General features: G+C 40.3%; 1 protein-coding gene across 2 annotated transcripts in view; it reads left to right on the forward strand.

Moving 5' to 3' along the window:
* The window catches only part of CEP162 (centrosomal protein 162), a 169,191-nt gene that overhangs the window by 126,782 nt on the left and 20,327 nt on the right, over window positions 1-22,082 (forward strand). For both annotated transcript variants that reach the window (XM_089661691.1, XM_089661692.1), the window contains exons 20-22: window positions 4,955-5,118; window positions 5,198-5,302; window positions 21,390-21,611. In XM_089661691.1, coding sequence (XP_089517817.1) covers window positions 4,955-5,118; window positions 5,198-5,302; window positions 21,390-21,611 — 491 coding nt within the window. The remainder of the gene's footprint in view (window positions 1-4,954; window positions 5,119-5,197; window positions 5,303-21,389; window positions 21,612-22,082) is intronic.

Genomic DNA, 22,082 nt, shown 5'->3' on the forward strand with positions numbered 1-22,082 from the left:
TCCTTACCGAGACCCACTGGGCCTGCGCGCCTTTAGGATCACACAAGGATCCTTCACGGGCAGTAACTCCTTAGTGGATGGTATCCATAGGAAATCCCCATCAATGGTGGCACTGAAACATCACAGGTCCCCTCCAGATATATGTACAGCAATATAGTTCACTCTCTCATAAAGATCTGTCAGGGTTGAAAATCGCCAGCTTCACACTAGGTGAAGAAACCTTCTGTGTACAGTGGTACACTTTCCTGGAGGTCCACTTTCTAGCCCTGCCCCGTGTCCGGCGTCTACCCCGATCCGTGTCCCACGGGAGGCACCTGGGCCGCAGCCGCTTCCTGGTTCAGTGACAGATTTTAACACTTTCTCCAAAAAAATAAAAAAGGGACTTTTTTTGACCACAGCTACGCTTTAAAAAAGTAACCAAGATAGTTTTATAGATTGGTCCGTTGATAAGAAAAATTTGAAAGCAATTTATCAACACTCTAAACACAAACAGGAACAGAACGCATACAGTAATTTAAGTTTTTAAAGGAAAAAACATTATTTACATCTTGATTAGTGGAGAGAGATTAGACCCCCTGTCAGTTTTTATTGCTGTCTGTCCCCCTGTTGGGGAGATTCACCCTCTTTTATTTTTCCTGCTTATTATCATCGAAAGTAAAAGAAAACCCCAAATTTTGGGTTCTCCCCAGAAAATTAATGCAAGGGAAATTTCCTAATGGGGGCACTGATTCGGGGATTCACTGTTTGTTACACTAGGTCTATTATATTGATATTTATATTGATTCATTGATCCCAATTAGGGATTTGGAGTTTGTTTGTATCATTTTGTTATTTTTCACTACATTGGGTCCAATTGGGACCAATTTGTTATTTTGCGTTTCTGTGTCACGTGTACATGTCACAATAGATCCCTAGAGGATCAGATCACTTTGGGTACATCACTATATTTGTTATATAAATATCTTATTATATTCTATATGTATTTTGTATGTATGTTTACTCATATGGGTTATATGGATTAGCGCTACACCAATTTATTTATTTATGCGTCCACATATGGGCATCGCGCATATGTGCATCCATGTACTTTCTATTGATTTTATTGCCTTTGCTCACTTGGTTCAGTAGGGTCTATTGAAGCCCCATGCCCCCAGGTTTTGGTGTGCATTTTGTGAGTTGCTTGTGTAAGGAGAGAGACTCTGCTTGTTAGAGAAAGTAACTAGTGGTAGGGAAAGGCTTTTGATGAAGAGGGACAGGCTAGGGACTCTTTATCCTGGAAGGAACCTCCCTTCTTGGGACCGGATCAGCCAGGCTGCACTTCACCCTCTGAAACAAACACTGTTGGCACCTCTGCACACTTGACGGCAGGCCGCAGGATATGTTCCTTGCACCAAGTGTGGAAGGACTGGGCTCCAGTATTGCTCTGCTTGGGTAGGGCTTTGCCCTGATACCAAAGTTTAATGGCTTTAACATCTTCTTGGCAGAATGGGAGGAGAGGCTGGAAAGTGCCGAGCGCCTGTACCAGATCCTAGCCAGGCTAGTAGTGGAGCCAGCTATTAACACTTTAGAGAAGTTTGCTCGGGAGGTGATGATGTTGCTGCCAGAGGAGGAACAGGCCACTGTGGAGCAGATTATGTCACATCTGGAGGGCCTCATTGAGGAAAATATACAGCTGCTGGAGCTATGCAAGACCTCTGGAGGCACCTAGAGAAGTGAGACTTGTGCGGCTGTGCTACATTAACTGGCTGCCTTACATATTGAGGGATCAATTCATCGCAGGCCTGAAGCCTGGCCCAGCCCAAAGGGCATTACATGAGAAGGTTAAAGCACAACTTACAACAACTTTCTGAGAGGCGGTTGTGGATGCGGTTGCCCAAGAGCAAGAAGAGGCAAACCTAACTGAAGCAGTGACCAAAAAGTATGAATCGATATACCACAAGGAAAGAGGCCTTGGCACCTTCACCACTGTCAGTCCTGCAATCTGCATTGAGGGAATTGGCTCAAGATGTAGCCACTTTAAAGCAAGACAGAGCCTCTGGCAAAATGGACTATCCCCAACCCCGAAGGGGTGAGAACCCACTGCGCAGAGACCCCAAGGAAGACGACAAATACTAGCGGTGCAGCTGCTATGGACATGTTTCCAGGAACTGTGGGTGGTCTGAATCCAAAAATTTCTTCAGACTAAATTTCCTGTGGCAGAGGGACAACCCCTAGGACTGCCTCATCATAGTCCCAGTAGGCCGGAAGCTATGGTCGCCCCCAGCCCAGTGGTATCCACCCCGGTCCATGGACAGGAAATTCCATGTTTTATTCACAGGTTCAGAAGTCACTGTTGTGGAATATGACTTCTAAGTACAAAGATTATGTGCATGGGAACAGGTAGATCCCTGCTGGCTTTCCGTCCGAGCAGCCAATAACCTGCCTATCCTGGTGGAACGCATTAAGTGGCTGAAGATCCAAATTGAAGACCAGGTGATGGAGTAGTGGTGATTTGCAACCATGTAAACCTGGAAGTACCTGTTGTATTGGGCATGAATGTGTTGAATGATCTGGACTTACCCCAACTGCTAGCCAAATATGAATGCTCAGGCAGATGAGCCGATAGTCTGGCTTGCGAGCAGTGTGGCTCAAAGTGCTCCAGGTTTTTGAGTCCCAACGGAAGGCAGTAATGAAACAACCGGAACAGGTAGGGGTAGTACGCACGCGCCCTAAACAGAAGTTTTGCTGCTTTGTATCTCTGCACAGCAAGTAAAACCGCACACCGCATACAACGTAAAACATGCACAGCAGACTGTTAACCCTTTGATCGTTCCATATGTTAACCTCTTCCTGCCCAGTGTCATTAGTACAGTGTCCATGCTTTTTATTAGCACTGATCACTGTATTAGTGTCACTGGGGATGTCCGTTCCCACCCAGTGTCAGAATGCTTGCCACAGTCCCGCCACAAGTCGTTGATCGCAGCCATAAAAAAATAAAATAAAAATTCCAGTGTATATATACCACCATTTGTAGACACTATAACTTTCACGTAAACCAATTAATATACACTTTTTGAGATCTTTTTAGCAATGTAGCACAATACATTTTGGCCTTAATTTATGAAGAAATTTTATTTAAAAATGTTTGTTTATTGGATATGTTTTATAGCAAAAAGTCTAAAATATTATTTTATTTTTTTTTTCCAAAATTGTCGGCCTTTTTTTGTTTATAGCGCAAGAACTAACAAACACAGAGGGGATCAAATACCACTGAAAGAAAGCTCTATTTGTGGGGGAAAAAATGACTTAAATTTAATTTATGTAGAGCATTGCATGACCACGCAATGGTCAATTTTCAATTAAAGTAATGCAGCACCATATCGCAAAAAATGGCCTGGTCAGGAAGGGGGGTAAATCTAGAGGGCAAGTGGTTAAAGCATATCTAAACCCAACAATAACATTTTCCAGTTAGCCAGTTCAAGAGAAGTTGACCATTAGATCAACTTTTCTGGAATAGGAACTGCCATTGATGGATCAGAATTCTGGCAATGCTTGTTGAATTGTCCAAATTGCGATCCTTATATAACCAGCTTTAGAGTACTGTAAAGGCAGAGAGTACAAGAAGTTATCAGCTAACTGAATTTCTGGCAGTAATATTTTTTTGTTTATCAAACAATTGTATATGTAACACATCAAAATGAAGCAATTAAGAAAAAATCATTCATTATGGTTTACATACACTTTAACCACTAGCCTAGAGGGCACTCATACCCCCTTCCTGCCCAGGCCAATTTCCAGCTTTCAGCGCTGTCACAATTTGAATGACAATTGCGCGGCCATGCAACACTGTTCCCATATAAAGTTTTTATCATTTTTTTGTGACAGAGCTTTATTTTGGTGGTATTTAATCACCTCTGGGTTTTTTATTTTTTCTTAAACAAACCAAAAACCACTGAAAATTGTGAAAAAAATGTTTTTCTTAGTTTTTGTTATAAAATTTTGTAAATAAGTGATTTTTCTCCTTCACTGATGTGCACTAATGAGGCTGCAGTGATGGGCACTGATAGGTGGCACTGATGGAGGCACTGGAAGGTGGCACTGATGGGCATTGACAGGCATCACTGATGGGCACTGAAAGGTAGCACTCATATACAGTATGGCACTGATAAGCGGCACTGACTGGCACTGTTAGGCGGCACTGGTGCACACTGATAGGCAGCACTGACTGGCACTGATAGGTGGCACTGGCAGCACTGATAGGTGGCACTGACTGGCATTGATAGGTGGCACTGATGGGTGACACTGAAAGGCAGCTCAGATGGGCACTGGTGGGCACGGAAATGTTGTAGTGATGGGCACTGGCAGGTGGCATGGATGAGCACTGACAGGTGGCACTGCTGGGGCTACACAGATCATCAGTGCTCTGATGATCTGTGTACATGTCCCCTCTGAGGAATGCCGATTACCGGCTCTCCTCTCCTCTGTCAGCGTGACAGCTCGTGAGGAGAGAAATGCCGATAACCAGCATTTCCCTGTTTACATGTGATCAGCTGTGATTGGGCACAGCTGATCACATGACCGAGCCTACATCTTCGGCTCTTTCCGAGGGACACAGCGCAGCGCTGATCGCCACGCTGTGCACTCCCGGAGCTGCGCATTGCATGGTTAGAATGGGAGGACATCATATGACGTCATGACGTCCTCCCAGAATGAGAGAACGCCTTGCGTCCGTCATTTTACTATATGGCGGGCGGGATGCGGTTAAAGTGGTTCTAAAGGCTTCAGGGGAACCCGAGAATAGGAGGACTGGGGCTGCTCTGTGCAAAACCAATGCACAGAGCAGGTTGATATGACAGGTTTTGTTTTTTGTTTTTTTTAAATTGAAACCTTTAGTATCACTTTAAGTTGTATTTATATCAGCAACTGCAAGCTTACCAATAGTATCAAGTACTTAAAATATCTTGTCTATTTATAGATGAGAAATCTTATGAAATGAAGATTATGGAGGAGAGCTATAAGCAGGAAATAAGCCGACTGAATAAAAGACTCCAGTGGTTTGCAGAGAACCAAGAGATCTTGGATAAAGATGCTGCAAGGCTTAGAGATGCTTATGAACAAATAGAAAAGCTAAAGATACAGGTATGTTCTATGACACCAAATCTGCAGTTTGCAAAACTTATAACAAATGTGAAAGTTATCATCTTAAAATATTTCCAAGGTTGAGAAGCTAACACTGAATGCTGGAAATCAGTCTGTGCAGCAACAGCAACGACAAAAGGACAGATCTGCTGATGCAAAAAGGATTCAAGATCTTGAGCGCCAGGTGAGATTTAAATAGTGATTTGTAAACATGTTTCATTTTTGTTTCATTAATAAGAGTTGATGTTAAGAAGTATCCTCTGCTCCTATATCTACTGTGCTCAGCAATAATGAGTACACCCTAACAGATTTGTCAGAAAACCTTTACTTTCCTTTAAGAATCAACATTTTCTGTTGCACACTATACTACAAAATACTCCCACAAATGCGGGCTATTGAGTGCAAATAAGATTTGTTAATTTGCACACACAAAAAAGTATTTTTCCTAACAAATTCATTCAAGACCAAGATGCAAAAATGAATACACCAATGAAAGTCTTAGAATCAAAGCTAAATTTTAGACCACAAAATCCTAATGAACAAGAATTCAACTACAGGTGAGTCTAATTATTTATTAAATAGGTGTCCAGCTGACAGTTGATTATAAAAGGGCATTCCTTTACAAAGAAAACCCATTCCCATTTCATGCTGTCAGCAATGGCAACACATGGAAGAGAAAAGGCCTAAGAAAGAAAATAATTTCTTTACACAAGAAAGGTGAAGGCTTTACCTATCAGTCATAATGCTGTAGCAAAAGTGATACAAAAATTTAACAAAGATGGAACTGCAACCATCTCACAGAGACAGCCAGGCCATTTATGGAAGTAAACACCTATATTCACAGTCTCTGCTACCCGATTGAGCCTGTCACACCTGCACCAGACTGTGGGCCAGTGTGATCACCTCCAAGGCGACCACACCCCCTCCTGAGTCCTGCCCAATCACTGCAAGCCTCGATTTGCCAATAGAGCTGCTTGATCAGCTACTGGGGACCAGAAGCTGGAGGAGGGATCTGTGTGCCGCAAGTTATGTTTTTTACCCGCACCGGCAGCATCTATATTGGCACCATCTGCACTTCAAGCAGTTCAGCTGTCCGTGATAGACCTTCATTTCCGGGACTCCTTGGGGCAGCTGTCAAAGAAAAAAAACCTCACAGACTGATGCCCCTGCCTACATACCTACAGTGCCTATTGGGAAATCCGGCCCTGATGCATGCATCACTGCATGTCCATCCATTCATACACGACATTTGTAAAATCAAATACTTTTTCTTAATCTTGCTTTTATTTTCTTCCGGCTTTCCTGAGCCACTCCATCCAGGAAAATCTTATTTTCTCTCGCATATGCGTCATACAAGAGCTGGAATAGCCTGTTATTGCTTAATAGCAAGCCGCCCCAGATCATGCGCCGAGCATGTGCTATACATAATCTAGCATGGATTATTGTTCAATAGTCACCCTGATGTGATGCAGCGCATAGGTGATATCAGACACAATGAAGAATATAGCCACCTGTGATGTCATCTTTAGGAAATGGTAGCGTGGGATACGAGGAGTGGGAAAAGCTGCTCAAATCATGTGGCGATACAACAAAAGAGGGGGCAAATTTTTATCATTGAGACAAGCAATTGGGTTAAATGATGCTAGCCATCAGACTAACTACATCTGGCATCAGGAAAAAATACTGCAGAGCAGATCTGTGGATTGAAGGTGAGTGTTACAGTAAAACGAAATTATCATCATTTCATCTTTTTAACCACTTCATGTCCAGACACTTTTACCCCCTTCCTGTCCAGGCCAATTTTTATCTTTCAGTGCTATCACACTTTGACACTTACGCGGTCATGCAACACTGTACCCATATGCATTTTTTAGCATTTTTTTTACACCGATAAAACTTTATTTTGGTGGTATTTATTCACCACTGGGATTTTTTATTTTTTTTGCTATATAAATGAAAAAGTCCAAAAATTTAGAAGAAAAGTGTTTCCAAAATGTATTCCGTTATCTTTTTAGTAAAACAAAAAATAACCCAAATTGGTTTATAACCAAAAACTATAATTTTTCAAAAACAGTTTTTACATTTTCATTTAATTTTTTTATATTTTCTTTTTTAACATACTGTCGTCCTAGCAGTACAGTATCACCATAGTGGCACTGTACTTCTTGTGTTTTTTTTTTTTTTTTAACACTGATTGCTTTTACACCCATAAAGGCTGCAAAAGCAATAATTTCTCCTTCTCTCTGGCTTCATTCTTGCATCCATTGAGAAATACTTTGCGCGCTGTGATTGGTCACGGCTTGTCAAATGGTACAAGACTGTTGTGAATAGCCTTGTACCATGTGATCTCTGATCATTCACAGATTTCACACGTAGTAAGCAATGATGTCAAGTGACATCTTGCTTCCTACTATTCATGTGATCACTGATTGGTCAATCAGTGATCCCATGATCGGGACCTCACACAGAGGTCCCGTACAGCGATCGGTGTTCCGCTGTGTCCAGTGGGCACCAGATCATGGTGCTGCGCGCTCCCATGGAGTGCGCACAAGCAGGGAAGTGGGGAGGACGTTTATAAATGGCCACCTGCCCCTGCACTGCTCCCGTCTGGCCGTTTATATACATGGGCCAGACGGGAAGTGGTTAATGGGCTGTATATTTTTATCATTATTTTATTATTGTTTAGAGTTCTGCTTCAAAGAAAACAAACTATAAGACCTTGCACACTTTTTTGTTCCATCTGGAATGTACTTAGCAAATTTAAAAGCAGTGGTTAGTTAGCATTAATTTGACTCTTCAATGCTTGCAGTAAAAAAAAATAAAATTATGATTTTTATATTCTTCCATTCACAGTGCAATTTTGATGAATATTTTAGATCTATTTTGCCCATAATGCTCCATGTATATTCAAAAGTTTGCCTCATGTTTTTTTATCCTCCATTCTGTACAGACACTGCACAGTACAACGTCTCTTACCTGTATGTTGAGTGCTACCTTCCTTCTGGTATTAGTCATGCCCCTCTTCAGTAAAGAATATAGCAATTCTCTTAGATCCTCGGGAGTCCCTTATGTGTATCCCCTAATTCATTCATTCATTCATTTCTTGTTATTCTAACTTAGTGGTTCTAAAGAAAAACTTTTTTTTTTACCCCAGAAAAAGAGCTTTGGAGCAGGTAAGTATAAAATGTTTATTATTTTAATTAAAAGAATCTAGCTTTACAACAGCCTTAAGACCTAAAGTATATGTAAACTCTGACCTTGTAAAACAAACCATTCACTTAAACATAGAAATGAAATACTTGCTTACCATATTTTGTTGCTCAATAAAATAAAACAAATAAAGAAATTAAAGGCAAAACATTTGTATATACATCTAAAAAAATTCTAAACACCTTTTTTTCTTTTATATAAGTGATCATGTTCTCTCTGTTCGCAGCTGCTTAGGAAACTGGGGGAGGAGAAACAGCAATACACGGATCTTCCCAGTGAATGGCCATTGGAGGAGTACAGCCAGAAAACTGACCACACTGTGCTCTCCTGCCTAGTGTGGTCATTTTGTAATAGAAAAGCAGAGGGATTGAGAGGAACACCAGGGATTTCACACAAAGGAAGCAATACAAAGTGAACAGTATATTTTTTTTTTTAAAGAACATGGTACAGCAGGCACATATCAGGAATATGAAATGTTGGGTTTACATACTCACTATTATCACTTACTTACATATAAGTGATTTACAGGTTCTATTAAGTATAATATTGCTGTTAAAGTTAGATCTCTGGTAGCAGATCAATGACCTGTCACTGGCATAAGACTATGATGACATTATAATTTCAAATGCATAAATTGCTTGTGCAGATTGAATCCATGAGAGAGTAAATTTAGAGAGGAACTGTAATCCGCTGCGAAAAAGCTTTTCTTTTGGATAATAAGACACTTTAACACTTACATTCTGTGACAATAGAATACCTTATAAAACAGGTGACAAGACTGCATAACCATTGAAAATGAAATTTAAAGGGTAAGTATGCTTTCCCATCTCTCTACCAAGTATTCCCTGCAACTTATCTTTATTGTACAGTACAAGATGCAGGAATCGATTCATTGACCATGGGTTGTGAACTGATATCTTCAGGTGATTGGACACTGGCAAAAGCTTTGCTGGGTGTGCTCCCTTGTGTCGACATTTGCACCTACCCACTTCCTTAGGTGATGGATGTCTATTATCCTTTCACAAGATTTCTCTAGCTCCTTTGACTGACACTTCTATTAAGATTTGACTGCTTAGTGCCTTCGTGGCTTATTAGTTTCTGGATCAGTGACCCTTGATCACACTTTGGTAACCATACCCAGACCCACAGTCTCAAGACTAGCTTGTAATGTTTGTTTCAGGCACTGGATTCCACATTTTGGCACTCACCTTGGCACATGGTGCAACAGATGTACCTGTAGTTAGCCACAGCATTCTACACAGATCCAGGGCCATAGTCCATCCCTGTCGCACCCAGACTCTGAGGGGATGCCCAATATGACAGGCAGGATCGGCAATACGATAAGGTGAGAGAGGGTTTCCCTGTGCATGCTGCTTCCTGGCATAGATAACTTGATGGAAATGTAGTATACACTACATCCTTATTCTACAAGACATACCGAAGTGCTATGCAAAGTGATTTATAGGGCACAGGTGTAAGGGGACTTGCACTTTTAGTGCTCTATAGTTGGTAAAGTTGAATAAAGACACCAGTTCAACTTTTTTTTAGTGTGTGAGTGTTCTTGTAAAAAAACATTGCCCATATCCCTGTATACTGTGTTCGGTTAGATACCCATCCAAGAGTTCTTTTTTTTTTTTTTTTTGAAACTATCAATACTTCCTGCTGATACCACCAATTGTGGAAGTGAGTTCCACATCCTTATTGCCCTGACAGTGAGAAACCCCTCGGTAGTTTAAGGTTAAACCACTTCTCCAATTTCATTGAGTGGACTCGTGTTTTCTTACACTCCCACAGACAGAATAGTTTATTACCTATGCTAGAATCTCCATTGAGTATTTGTGTATCACTATCATATCTCCTCTCAAGCGTCTTTTCTCCAAGGAGATTAAGTTTGTTTGCATCGGTTCCTCGTAACTGAGGTTCTCCAGTCCCCTTATTAACTTAGTTGCCCTTCTCTGGACTCTCTCCAGTTCCTGCACCTACCTCCTGAGGATAGGTGACCAGAACTGCACAGCATATTCAAGATGTAGCCGAACCAGAGTTTTATAAAGTGTCAGGATTACTGTTTTATATCTGCTGTAAATTCTCTTTTTAACGCATGCTAATATTTTGTTCACTTTGATTGCTGCAGCTTGGCATGGCATGTCTCTGTTGAGTCTGTCATCTACTAGGACCCCCAGATCTTTTTCCATTCTAGAATCCCCCAGAAGTTCTCCTCCTAGTGAGTAATTTACGTTTTATTTTAGCCCCCAAATGATTTAATTTACATTTTCAACATTAAACCTCATTTGCCATGCATTTCCCTTTATTTTATTGAGGGCTTCTTGTAAGATTTCTATATCTTGCGGTGAAATTATTGCCCTACTTAGCTTTGTATCATCTGCAATCACTGAGATTGAGATATTTATACCAATCTCTATATCATTTTTGAAAAAATTAAACAGAATTGGTCCCAGAACAGACCCTTGTGGTACCCCATTTAACACTTCAGACCAGTCTGAGTACTCTGTATTTATCATCACCCGTTGGACATGCCCCTGTAACCAGTTTTCTATCTGCGAATAAACCCTATGGTCCACGCCTACAGACCTCAGTTTGTAAATTAGGTATTTATGGGGGAGCGTATCGAATGCTTTTGCAAAATTCAGATACACCACATCCACTTGCCTTCCTTTACTTAAATAGCAGCTCACTTCATCATATAATGTTAACAGATTGGTTTGGCAAGAATGCCCTTTCTTACATCCATGCTGATTACTACTAATTACAATATACTGTTTTCTTCTGCAAATTCTTGGATATAGTCCCTTATCATCCCCTGCAATAGTTTGCATACTATTGATGTTAGACTGACTGGTCTGTAGTTCCCAGGTATATGTCTCTGCCTTTTTTTTTTTTTTTGAATATTGGTTCCAGAATAGCGTTTCACCAATCGGCTGGTACTATTCCTGTCAGTATGTTGTCCATAAATATTAGGAATAGCAGTCTAGCTATAACCTGACTTAGTTCTTTGAGGACTCTTGGGTGTTAGCCATCTGGTTCTGGTGATTTACTTGTGTTAAAATTTTCCAGCCTATCTTGGACCCTGGCTTCTATTAGCCACAAGAGTACATTCTGTGATACGTTACTAATGATGCAGTCTTGATTATTATACCCCTCCTTTTCCTTTGTAAAAACTGAGGAGAAGAATGCATTTAGTACAATTGCTTTCTCCTCATTTGTAACCAACCTCCCTTTGTCATCCTTTTATGGGCCAATATGGTTTGTCCTCACTTAAAAATAAAATGTGTTGGTTTTTTATTTATTTTTTTTTTAAAACTCTCCTCTGCTATGTGTCTCTCATAGTCTATTTTAGCCACCCTGATTGCATTCTTACACTTTTTATTGCATTCCTTGTAGTGTTGGAATGCTGACAATGACTCCTCTGGCTTCGATTTCTTAAAAGCCATTTTTTTTCTCTTTAATATGTTTTTATGTTAAAGTTTAGCCACCCAGGTTTAACCTTCACTCTTTTATATTTATTGCCCTTTGGAATACACTGCATAATTCCTTTTATTCAATATGTTTCTAAAGTATTCACATTTTTCTTCAGCGTTCAATGCTTCAAGGATATGTTCCCACTTTATACCTTGTAGTACTGAGCGCAGTTTAGAAAAGTTGGCTCTTGAAGTTTAGTGTTTTTGCACTACACGTGTACCTCCTTTTCGTATAATTTTGCTTAATGTAATTATCCTGTGATCGCTGGTTCCCAAGTTGTCCTGTATTTACACATGAGACCTGATCTGTATTATTTGTAATTAGTAGATCTAGCATTGCATTCTTTACAGTCGGGGCATCCACCAATTGGTACATTACAGTAAGTTGTCCTGTAAGATATTAAAGAATTGACAAGCCTTAAATTAATTCACTGCTCCTCCTGCCCAATCAATATCTGGATAGTTGAGGTCCCCCATTATGGTAACATTGCCCTGCCTTGCTGCCATTTCTAACTGTGCTGGGAGATCCAACTCCTCCTCATCCTGTAGCATACCTCCACTATTCTTTTCCTGCTTGTCTCTTCCCTTTAGAGTTCTACCCACAGGGATTCTACCTCTTCTCACACCCCATTTGCAATGTCATCCTTCACGTTCACTAGCAAATCATTTCTGATTCGAAGTTCCTTTCTAGCTAGGGATATAGTGCTTATACAGTTAGATCCAATTTTCATACTTTTGGCTCTGTATGCAACCAGAATAAATTAAAACGAAACAATCCAAATGAATTTGAAGGAAAGACTTTCAGCTTTAATTCAAGGGGTTGAACATAAATATCAAGTACAAATTTTAGGAACTGCAACCAGTTCATTTTTAATATTTTGTTTAGAATCCTTTACTGGCAATGACTGCCTGACGTCTGGAGCCCATGGACATTACCAAAGACTGGGTTTCCTCCTTTCTGATGTTTGCCAGGCTCTAACTGTACCTTTCTTCATTTGTTTTTTGTTTGAGGGTCTTTCTGCCTTTTTAGTTTTGCCTTCAGCAAGTGAAATGCATGCTTGGGTGGAGATCAGGTGATTGACTTGGCCATTGCAGAATATTCCACTTCTTTTCCTTCCAAAACACACTGCAAAAGCAACCCAGGAGCTTTTGATCATTGTCCATCTGTACTGTGAAGCGCCATGCAATCAACTTTGCTGCATTTGGCTGAATCTGGGCTGATAGTCTATCTCTAAATACTGCAGAATTCACCCGACTGCTTCTGTCTTCTGTCACATCATCAATTAACAGCAATGACCCAGTGCCACTGGAAGCCATGCATGCCCATGCCATCACACTGCCTCCACCATGTATTACAGATGACGTTGTGTGCTTTGGATCATGAGCTGTTCCAAGCCTTCTCCACACTTTTTTCTTCGCCTATACTATTTAGGAACTTGCTTCTTTACCCTCTCACAATATGCTGGCCACTGTCTATTCACTTACTAAAGCAGTGAGTAATAGTCTCTGGATAAATGTACCTAGCACTGCACAGCCAACACATGCTCAAAAATCCTTTCCCACTGTGGATTAGACAAGTTGGGCCAAACGCAGAGAGATTATTTTCTTCTCCTGGATAATTTTGAAGCCCTGCATCCTATGAAGCAAAACATGGTCCTTTTACAAAGTGGACCCAGCCATTAATGCTGACGCTACCATCCGTGCTCAGGGTAACCCCTCCTTTAACCCCACAATGACCAAGGTCAAAACAAACCTTAAAGTGTTACTAAACTCAGGCCCTGCAATCACTATATATGGTCTCCCACAGAACATGAAAATGCAATTGTATTAGTAAATATAAACTGCCAAATACCTTTTCTCATCAGCAGTTAAAGCAGTATTGTGACTTCTATCAGTGTCCAGCAGAGCATTGGTTAAAGCTTGAAAGAGTTTTTTTTCTGCTCTAGGAGGATGCAGAACCCCAGATCTCTGTCTGGACAATGCTGATTGGCCCTGTTCTGATCACATGCACTCTCCAAAGAAAAAAAAAAAAAAACCTCTAGGAATACATGCCAAACTGAGCATGTGCAAAATGACTCCACACAATATGTCTTATCGGGAGATAAGAGGGGGGCACTGGAAGAAGGGGAGGATCAGAGAAGACAGGATCAAACAGCATTTTTACACAATTCAGAGGATTACCCCTTAGGTTCTACAGCGAGTATAGCAAGCATGCTTTACTGCATATACAGACTGATTGATTTTACTGTTGTGGGTTTAGTAACACTTTAACGCAAAAGCTCAGTTTTGCAACTGTGACATGTGTCAAACTTTGACATGAGGGGCAAGAGGAGTACATCAGGTAGAAAAAGGAATAATACCTTAATACCAACTGGACTGTCTAGGGCCGCCAGGCCTTATCATACTTTTTAGGACCGTTTCTATTCAAATACGTCAATTTGTTATTGCAGACATACATTTAATGAGGTAAAAAATCCATCCAAAATTGTGCCAACCTGGGGCAGTCCTAGAACATGTGAAGATAAGTGCCAGGGTCCCTCAGACAGCATAGGCAGGTTGGGGACCATGGAGATGGATTTTATGCAGTTGTTGTGGGGGGGAAAAACACTCTATGAAAAAACTTTGAATAAAGTTATTTCTAGATGAAATGACAAGTTTAGGACAATCCTCAAGGCAGGCTTCCCAGTCCCTCTTGATCCACTGTTGCAATATCAGCTCTCCATGTTCCCACAGTCGATTTTGGGAGAATCAACAAAGAGCCAGATATAGGGAGCAATGGGGGGTTCAGAAGAGAGTTCTAGGCAGAGAGACTCAGTTGGGTCTGTTTCAAGCACAGGAGGTTGTGGGAACTGAGACCGAGCAGCATGTGACAATTAGAGCTAATACAGCAGTAATATGGAAGCCTATTAGAGATAAGCAATATGAGGGATGTATTCCCTGAGCAAAGTTTCAAGGTATCCTACAAAACTAAGTAATTGGCAGAGTCCTCATTAGCAATCCAAAACTGACAAAGCTACAGGAACAGTGCTCTGGTCCATAATCCAGTATCTGCACAGTCTCCAGAACATATGACCGGGGGACATAGATGTATTTAAAGTAAGTGAAAAGGGGGCATGATCTGAGATTTACCTAGGGAGAATCTGAACAGAGGTCACTCTCAACAGAACAGCACAGGAGACATAGGCCAAATCAGTATGAGAAAATTATCTAGAAGTGGCTAAGTGAAAAATATATTCCCTACCGGAAGGATGATAATGTCTCCATGCATCCATCAGGGCAAAAACAGACACCCATTGGGAAACATTTGGGAACGATCTAGAAGTCGGATGTAGTCTGTCCAGATAAGAGCAAGGTACCAGTTTAAAGTAGTGATCAGTGCCATATTGCGATACCATGTACTTCAATGTGTAAAATAAGCAGGCATAAGCCAGTGGAGGTAAATAAAGCCAACAATCACCATAACAATGTTATTAATTAAGCATACAATATCACATACAGTATTTGCCCTCTGGGTCCACTTTAAGATCAATAGGCTGATAAGATAAAGATTTATGGACTAAGATACTGACTCCCCTAGCACAGCTAGAGTAGGTTGCATGATAATGGGATCCAAACCATGCCTTCTTCAAGCCTAAAATGTGCATTTCCTGAGGGACACACTAATGAGCGAATTTCTGAATGTAGCAAAGTACTAGGGACTTCTTCACAGTTGAGTTCAGGCCCCATACATTCCATGACAGCATAGATAAAGTAGCCATGTAATGAACCTAAGATAATAGAGGACATACTGACTCTCTAACCCGCTAGCTGCAGGCCAGCCACGGGTAGACAAAAAACATCACATATCTTAGTAGCAGAAATTACATAGTGTATATAAGACCATACTACAAAAAAGGCAAAAAACTGAGCCACATGCTCAACAACCCATACTGATTTAGCAACCCTCTCCACTCCGTATATGTGGCAGAACTGGGAAATGCAGTATAACAGGCCCAGATAAAACAGTAACTTGGAGGTCATATCCTCCTTTTCCAACTAAAGGCAAACAGCTAATAGGTAAACCTCTAAATGATGTAGGTGCCACAAAACATCCATTGGTGTCACCTCAGCAGAGTCTTTCAGCAAACACTTTCAGTAGGAGCCCAGTATTGGCACCCATGTAGATGTAGAAGCATCCTTAGGAGTAGTGGAAAAAACAGTCTCTCAATCCAGCACGTTGCATTGGATGTAATAAAACTTCATATTTAATCCCTTTAGCTCACAGCAGCTTTGTTTGTATCAAAAGATTTGTGCAATTTCTGGGTTTCAACAGAATAATCCAAGAAAAGTAGAAGTCTTTCATTAAGATAGGATAGGTCACCAGCAGCTTGGCCTGTTCTAAGGATCTTGCTCCAGAAATTCAGCCAGCAGAAAATCAATGTGGTGTGAGGCGATGAGCTCACAGGCCCAGGTATAGGTGGCAGACATTGTGCACGATCTACTGTAAAGTAGCAGTAGGTGTGAAAAGGAGTGTGCCCCTTTGTAATGTCATCCACGTGGCTAATGCGCTGTTCAGCAGTAGTGAGCCTGGAGAGGATTCTGTCTAGATCTTTCCAAATCAGCCCAATGTCCAGCTGAACAGCATCTATTTTAAATGTCAGGGATGCCTGGCAGGTGGTAATAGCTGCCATAACATCAAGGAAACCAGGTGCCTGAGGAGCAGTCTCCTCTAGAGAATTGGTCTGGGAGGCCATTTTGGAAACCCTCCCTAGACTTTCCACCACAAGGAGCTCTAGGCTGGCCAAATCTTAAATATACGGGGAGGAAATCAGAGCTTCTTACCTCACTTAGGATTTGTGAGGCATCCAGAGCAGGCACACTAGCTCCAGCAGAGCTATGAGAGATGCTTATGTGCATTATTTGTTCTTTGTACCCATAATAAGGCCAACAAACCATAGTACGCATCTTGGTTTTTTTTTTTGTCCAACTTTACACGCTATAACCCTAAATACAAACACTAAATTTAAAACTGATTCTTTTTTTTCCCTACCTAAATGCACACTGAAACTCTGTAAACTATATCAAGCCCTGATCTACAGTTGTGTTCAAAATAATAGCAGTGTGTTGAAAAAAGTGAATAAAGCTCAAAATCCTTCTAATAGTTTTTATTTCCATACATACAAATGCATTGGGAACACTACACATTCTATTCCAAATCAAAACATGAAGAAAAATATATAAAATTTGTGTTGTTCCTCTACAAAAATTGAAGAAAAGTGAATATTAGACTGTTCAAAAAAATAGCAGTGTTTGTATTCTTCTTTACAAACTCAAACATTCACTATATAAACTGAAAAATGTTTGAAGATTTTGCTTTCCTTTGAATCACTTAATTAATATTTAGTTGTATAAGCACTGTTTCTGAGAACTGCTGTACATCTGTGTTGCATGGAGTCAACCAACTTCTGGCACCTGTGATCAGGTATTCCAGCCCAGGATGATTGGACTACATTCCACAGTTCTTCTCTATTTCTTGGTTTTGCCTCAGAAACTGCATTTTTGATGTCACCCCACAAGTTTTCTATTGGATTAAGATCCGGGGATTGGGCTGGCTACTCCATAACGTCAATCTTGTTGGTCTGGAACCAAGATGTTGCACGTTTACTGGTGTGTTTGGGGTCATTGTCTTGTTGGAACACCCATTTCAAGGGCATTTCCTCTTCAGCATAAGGCAGCATGACCTCTTCAAGTATTCTGATGTATTCAAACTGATCCATGATCCCTGGTATGCAATAAATAGGCCCAACACCATAGTATGAGAAACATCCCCATATCATGATGCTTGCGCAACCATGCTTCACTGTCTTCACAGTGTACTGCGGCTTGAATTCAGTGTTTGGGGGTCGTCTGACAAACTGTCTCCGGCCACTAGACCCAAAAAGAACAATCTTACTTTCATCAGTCCACAAAATGTTGTGCCATTTCTCTTTAGGCCAGTCAATGTGCTCTTTGGCAAATTGTAAACTCTTCGGCACGTCTTTTTTTCAACAGTGGGACTTTGCGGGGGCTTCTTGCAGATAGCTTGGCTTCACATAGGCGTCTTCTAATTGTAACAGTACTCACAGGTAACTTTACACCTTCTTTGATCTTCCTGGAGCTGATTGTTGGCTGAGTCCTTGCCATTTTGGCTATTCTTCTATCCATTCGAATGGTAGTTTTTCGCTTTCTTCCACGTCTTTCAGGTTTTGGTTGCCATTTTAAAGCATTTGCGATCATTTTAACTGAGCAGCCTATCATTTTGTGCACTTCTTTATATGTTTTCCCCTCTCCAATCAACTTTTTAATCAAGGTACGCTGTTCTTCTGAACAATGTATGGAACAACCCATTTTCCTCAGAATTTCAGAGAGAAATGCACTGTAACCAGCATGTACATCATTTGCTGCCTTCCTTCCTTAAATAAGGGCAATAATTGCCACCTGTTTTTCAAAGAATGAATGACCTCACTAATAGAACTCCACACTGCTATTATTTTGAACATGCCCCTTTCAATTAGTGATTCAATTACACAGAATCAGCAGCATGCATGTCATGACTGTTGGGTCTGTTGGATTTCTATTACTCTACTACACCTGCTAGTAAATTATTTGCCATGTAGAAATATAATTTCTACCAAAAACAGTGATTGATCAGGTTAGTGATGTCTGACAGCTATTATTTTGAACACAACTGTAATTATTCTTATATACATAATTTTATTTTTTTTGTAACAGACTTCTCATCTAGCAAGGAGGAAGAGATACAATGGGGTTGATTTACGAAAACTGGATAATTAAAAATATGGTAGCTGTGCATATTAGCCAGTCAGCTTCCAGGTTATGTTTTGATAAAGTTTAACCGAACAAGCTGAAGTTAGAAGCTGATTGACTACCATGCACAGCTGCACCAGATTTTGCACTCCACAGTTTTAGTAAATCAACCCCAATGTATCTTTTTTTCTTCATGAAGTAGAAACAACACGGGCAGGCTACAGAGTGAATGATCAATGTTGTCACCAATCACAGGCTATTACAGTGATAACATGATCGAGAAGTGGTTCTCCCAGCTCCTGATCATTAAAACAAGACTCTGAGCTGTCGGTACCAGCTCAATCTCAGTGCTGGGAGCGCTTGAGACTGCACCCAGGGATAAAGCCCACATGGATGCCACATATATGTGTTACATGGTCATAAAGGGGTTAAAGACTCAGTGGATAGGTGCTTGGAGGCTCTTCTAAAAACATCTTTTGCAGTAGCAGGACCAGCTATACAGACAGCCACTGTCACTTTAACGATTATTCAAACTTTGACTAACTGAGCTGGAGAAATTCATGATGAACTTTCTCTTGCAAAAGACAACCCAAATCTTTACTCAAAGTTGCAGTTTTTACTGTTAGCTCTATTCTGTGTGGATGCCATAGACAACTTGCTTGGAAAGATCTCCAGAATGTCTTTCTGTTCTATGCATACAGTATGCACAAAATTGTATGACTTAAAGCTTGAACGACTGATCCAGAGAAGGAAAGATGCCTTTTGTGTATGCTCTTGAAGCGCAAGTCTCTCTTGGCCAAGGCCCTTGATGAATGCAATGAGGCAGATAATGAAGGGAGAGGTTTCAGACCCCACTATCCAAAATTGCACTTCATTCTGCATTTATGTGTTACCATCTATGTGCCCCTTCCAGAAGCAATCCTCTACTGTGGGTCCTTCTAGGCATGGCAAACCTTCCCTCTCTAAGTCCATCAGAGCCTTCCTCATGCCAATAGGTCATTAGCCCCTCTTATGGAGGAGATTGAGTGCTCTACTGACCCTTACCCCAAGTTAGAAAAGAGATGTCAGAAAATAAAAATCTCTCTCGCTCTCTCTCACTATATCTCTCTTTCTCCTCTCTCTATCTCTACCCCTCCCCCCAGGTGATGTACAATTCTTATTTGTGGTGCAATTATTCTTAATTGCTGTTCTGTCCTTACCAATATAGTTCTTTTCGGTTTCTATTCACTTGGGAAAAGAACAAGATTCCTTAACCACTTGAATCCCAGAGTCATTTATTAGAATTTTTTCATTTTTTGTTTACCTGTTTAAAATCATTTTAGGCCTGAAGTTTACTTGAAACGCCCAAACAATATATATTTTCTGAAAGCAAACACCCCAGAGAATAAAATGGTCATTGTCACAATTTAATTTGATACACAATGTTAGCACAACAGTTTATAAAATTCTAAATTTCAGCAAAAAGTAACATTAATTTTATGGCATGTCAATGCAATAAATTACCACATTTTTGTTAAAATATAAAAAAAAAATGTAAGTGTAAATAGATACCAACCTTGTCACGCCTTAAAATTGTGTGTGTGCATGTGAAATGGTGAAATATCTTCAGTACCCTATATTTTACATGGGCAATGCTTTAAAAGCCTCTACAGGTCATCAATTTAGAGTTACCCAACAGCCCTCGTGCTACAATTATTGCTACGCATGTGTAGGGCATTCGCTGTTTTAATACATAGGTGCCCCAAAGCGTGCATTTTTGTATGTGTGTGTATGTAGGGGTGGAGGCTCAAATAAAAGTTTAGTTTTTTTTTGTTTTTTTTACATAACTTGTTTGCTATCTGATAGGGGACTAATAGCCCCCCTATGTAATAGTATATATGTGACGGGTTCTCTTTACCGAGACCCTGGATGTACTCCATTGCAGCTGAAGGTGTGTGTGTTCACATTGCAGCGGTTCGGCTTCACAGTCACTCACATCACTTCCACATTAAAACCAGCTGTTATAGCAGCTGGAAGTGTGTTTAAAATGCAGGTGTTCCCAATGCCGTTTCTTGGCTGTGGGGCCTATACAGCATCTAGAGCCTGGGTTCCTCTTTTGAGCAGAGCCACCACCTAAATTCTATTTCATGTTTCTCCCAAAACATTGGTTACTAGGCAGCTGTTCAGTCTCTGCTGTTGCTCCTGTAGTGAGGCGTTTCTACTGTTAAAAGATAGGAGTCTGAATAAATCATTCATATGTTTTAAATAAATGTAATTCCAAAATTAAAAAGGAATGTCCTGTAAAATTCATACATTTTAGTTAATACAGTCTTTAAAATAGTGTAGGCATTCTAAATATAATATCTATTCAATCTCTACCCACAATTTGTCTTAGGACACCTGCGTCCCTTTTCGCAGCATTTTATTATGGACATGTATTTGTGTCACTCCTGTAAACTTCAAGAACACAGAAGATACTATGATTTATGGGGCCCTTCATCCATCAAAAGTGAATATATGAATTTCTAGCTATGTACTGACTACCAAATTGCATTCCTATTTGCTGTTCAAATCTTATATGGTTATAAAGAAATATTAAGGGCATTACCACCCTCAGATATTTTCCTTAGCTGGTGTATGAACAAAATCCAAATTAATAATTCAGTTGTTTTTAATTATGAAGACTATATTCAAGAAGTGTATTTTTGCATTTAGAAAGCTTTTTATTAAGATTATTTTATGATTTTAAAATGCTGTACTCTGTGAGCCTGTTTTTTTCTCCAAACTAATGATTTTACTATAAAAATTTATTACAAATAGGTTAAAGAAATGGAAGCCATTATAAAAAGAAGACACCCTAACTCTATACCGGCAATCATGTATGCAGCAGCTGCGGTTTCTGAAACCGATCCCTCGAACAAAAGTAGCACTGTCTCCTTCTTAGAAAGACGGATACAAAAATTAGAATGTGATCTTGAGAGCAAGGATGAAGAAGCAAAGAAGAGTCTACGTAGCATGGAGCAGCAATTTCAGAAAGTTAAGGTGACATTTTGCACATTTTTAATTATTCCTATTAGGAAGCCCTTCCATCATTCATACTTTAGTCTGTTGGACTATTCTTATGTTAATGAAATATTTTCAGTACAATCCAAAGGCAAAGTAGCATACTAATGTCTTCACCAACAGAACTTTATTTAGCTGAGCTTCAGCACAAGGTACCTCCACCATCATTTCTCTGACCTGTTTCACCCAATGGGCTTAATTATAGAGGATGAGGTGGTCATGGTCAGGGAGACATTTATATGCAATCTTTTAACCTAACCCTTGTTCTGCTGCTATGGAAACTTTTAAAGTGATTGTAAACCAATATTTCTTATTTTTTTTAAATGACAAATATGTTATACTTACCTGCTCTGTGCAATGATCTTGCACCAAGCAGCTCCGATCCTCCTCTTCTGGGCTCCACTGTGAGTTATCTTGGCTCCCCCCCCTCCCTCCTCTCCCTGCTGTGTG

Source organism: Staurois parvus, unplaced genomic scaffold (assembly GCF_062004578.1).
Source record: "Staurois parvus isolate SC_StPar_1 unplaced genomic scaffold, SC_StPar_1.0 ptg001370l, whole genome shotgun sequence".
Taxonomy (NCBI): domain Eukaryota; kingdom Metazoa; phylum Chordata; class Amphibia; order Anura; family Ranidae; genus Staurois; species Staurois parvus.